The sequence below is a fragment of the Austrofundulus limnaeus genome, unplaced genomic scaffold (genome assembly GCF_001266775.1).
Source record: "Austrofundulus limnaeus strain Quisiro unplaced genomic scaffold, Austrofundulus_limnaeus-1.0 Scaffold592, whole genome shotgun sequence".
NCBI classification, from domain to species: domain Eukaryota; kingdom Metazoa; phylum Chordata; class Actinopteri; order Cyprinodontiformes; family Rivulidae; genus Austrofundulus; species Austrofundulus limnaeus.
This window is the reverse complement of record NW_013952994.1, coordinates 219080-219803: the sequence shown is the minus strand read 5'-3', so window position 1 is coordinate 219803 and position 724 is coordinate 219080. Positions and strand designations below refer to the sequence as shown.

Here is a 724-nt window from a genome sequence, read left to right as displayed (position 1 = left end):
GGATAAATTTGGGTCCGTGGGATTGGATACGTTTTATCAGTATCTTGTGCCAGGTTACCCCAAATTAACAGCCATGGCTGCAAAGGTTCTCTCCATGTCTGGGACTACTTATCTTTGTGAACAGGTGTTCTCCGTGATGAACAATAATAAAACAAAGCAGCGCTCAAGGTTAACAAATAAACACTTGAATGACATTGTTAAATGTGCTGCTACTCAGGATTTGACACCTGATATCGACGCACTTGTAAAGGCAAAAAGATGCCAAGTTTCAGGAGCCAGCAGCAGCACGTAGACTGCAGGAGTGCAGTGAGAGAGAGAAAAAAAGTGTGATGACACGACATTTGTTTGCACTCATGAATACAGATCATTAAAAATAAGATTAATCTGGTTTCATATTAAAGACAATTAATATTGTGCAGTATATTCTCAGCTTCAGTAGGCCCAGCCTAGTAGTTTGATCTGATGTAGTATCTTATTGCCCATGCACTGCTAAAACTTTTATTTTGTATTTCTTTTTTATTTATTTCAAAGCAGTATGACAATTAAGGCAAAAATATTTTTTTCATAGCTCCCACTTGAGTTTGTTTAGTGTGGTGAGTTGGTTCAGGTGTAAAACTGCATTCACTCAACTGTTAAAATAAACCAGTTGTTAACACATTCAATGCCAAACATGAAAATCATTTTTTTTCCATTGTTTGTGAATAAATGTGTTGTGCTTAGAAAA

The 724-nt window shown here is 36.5% G+C and overlaps 1 protein-coding gene across 1 annotated transcript; it reads left to right on the top strand.

Annotated features, from left to right (window-relative positions):
- LOC106531056 (general transcription factor II-I repeat domain-containing protein 2A) lies at positions 1-724 on the top strand (the record flags this gene model as incomplete). Its single annotated transcript, XM_014026818.1, is given in 1 exon segment — positions 1-724. A coding segment is annotated over 1 exon segment (292 nt), but the record flags the coding sequence as incomplete, so codon positions are not given.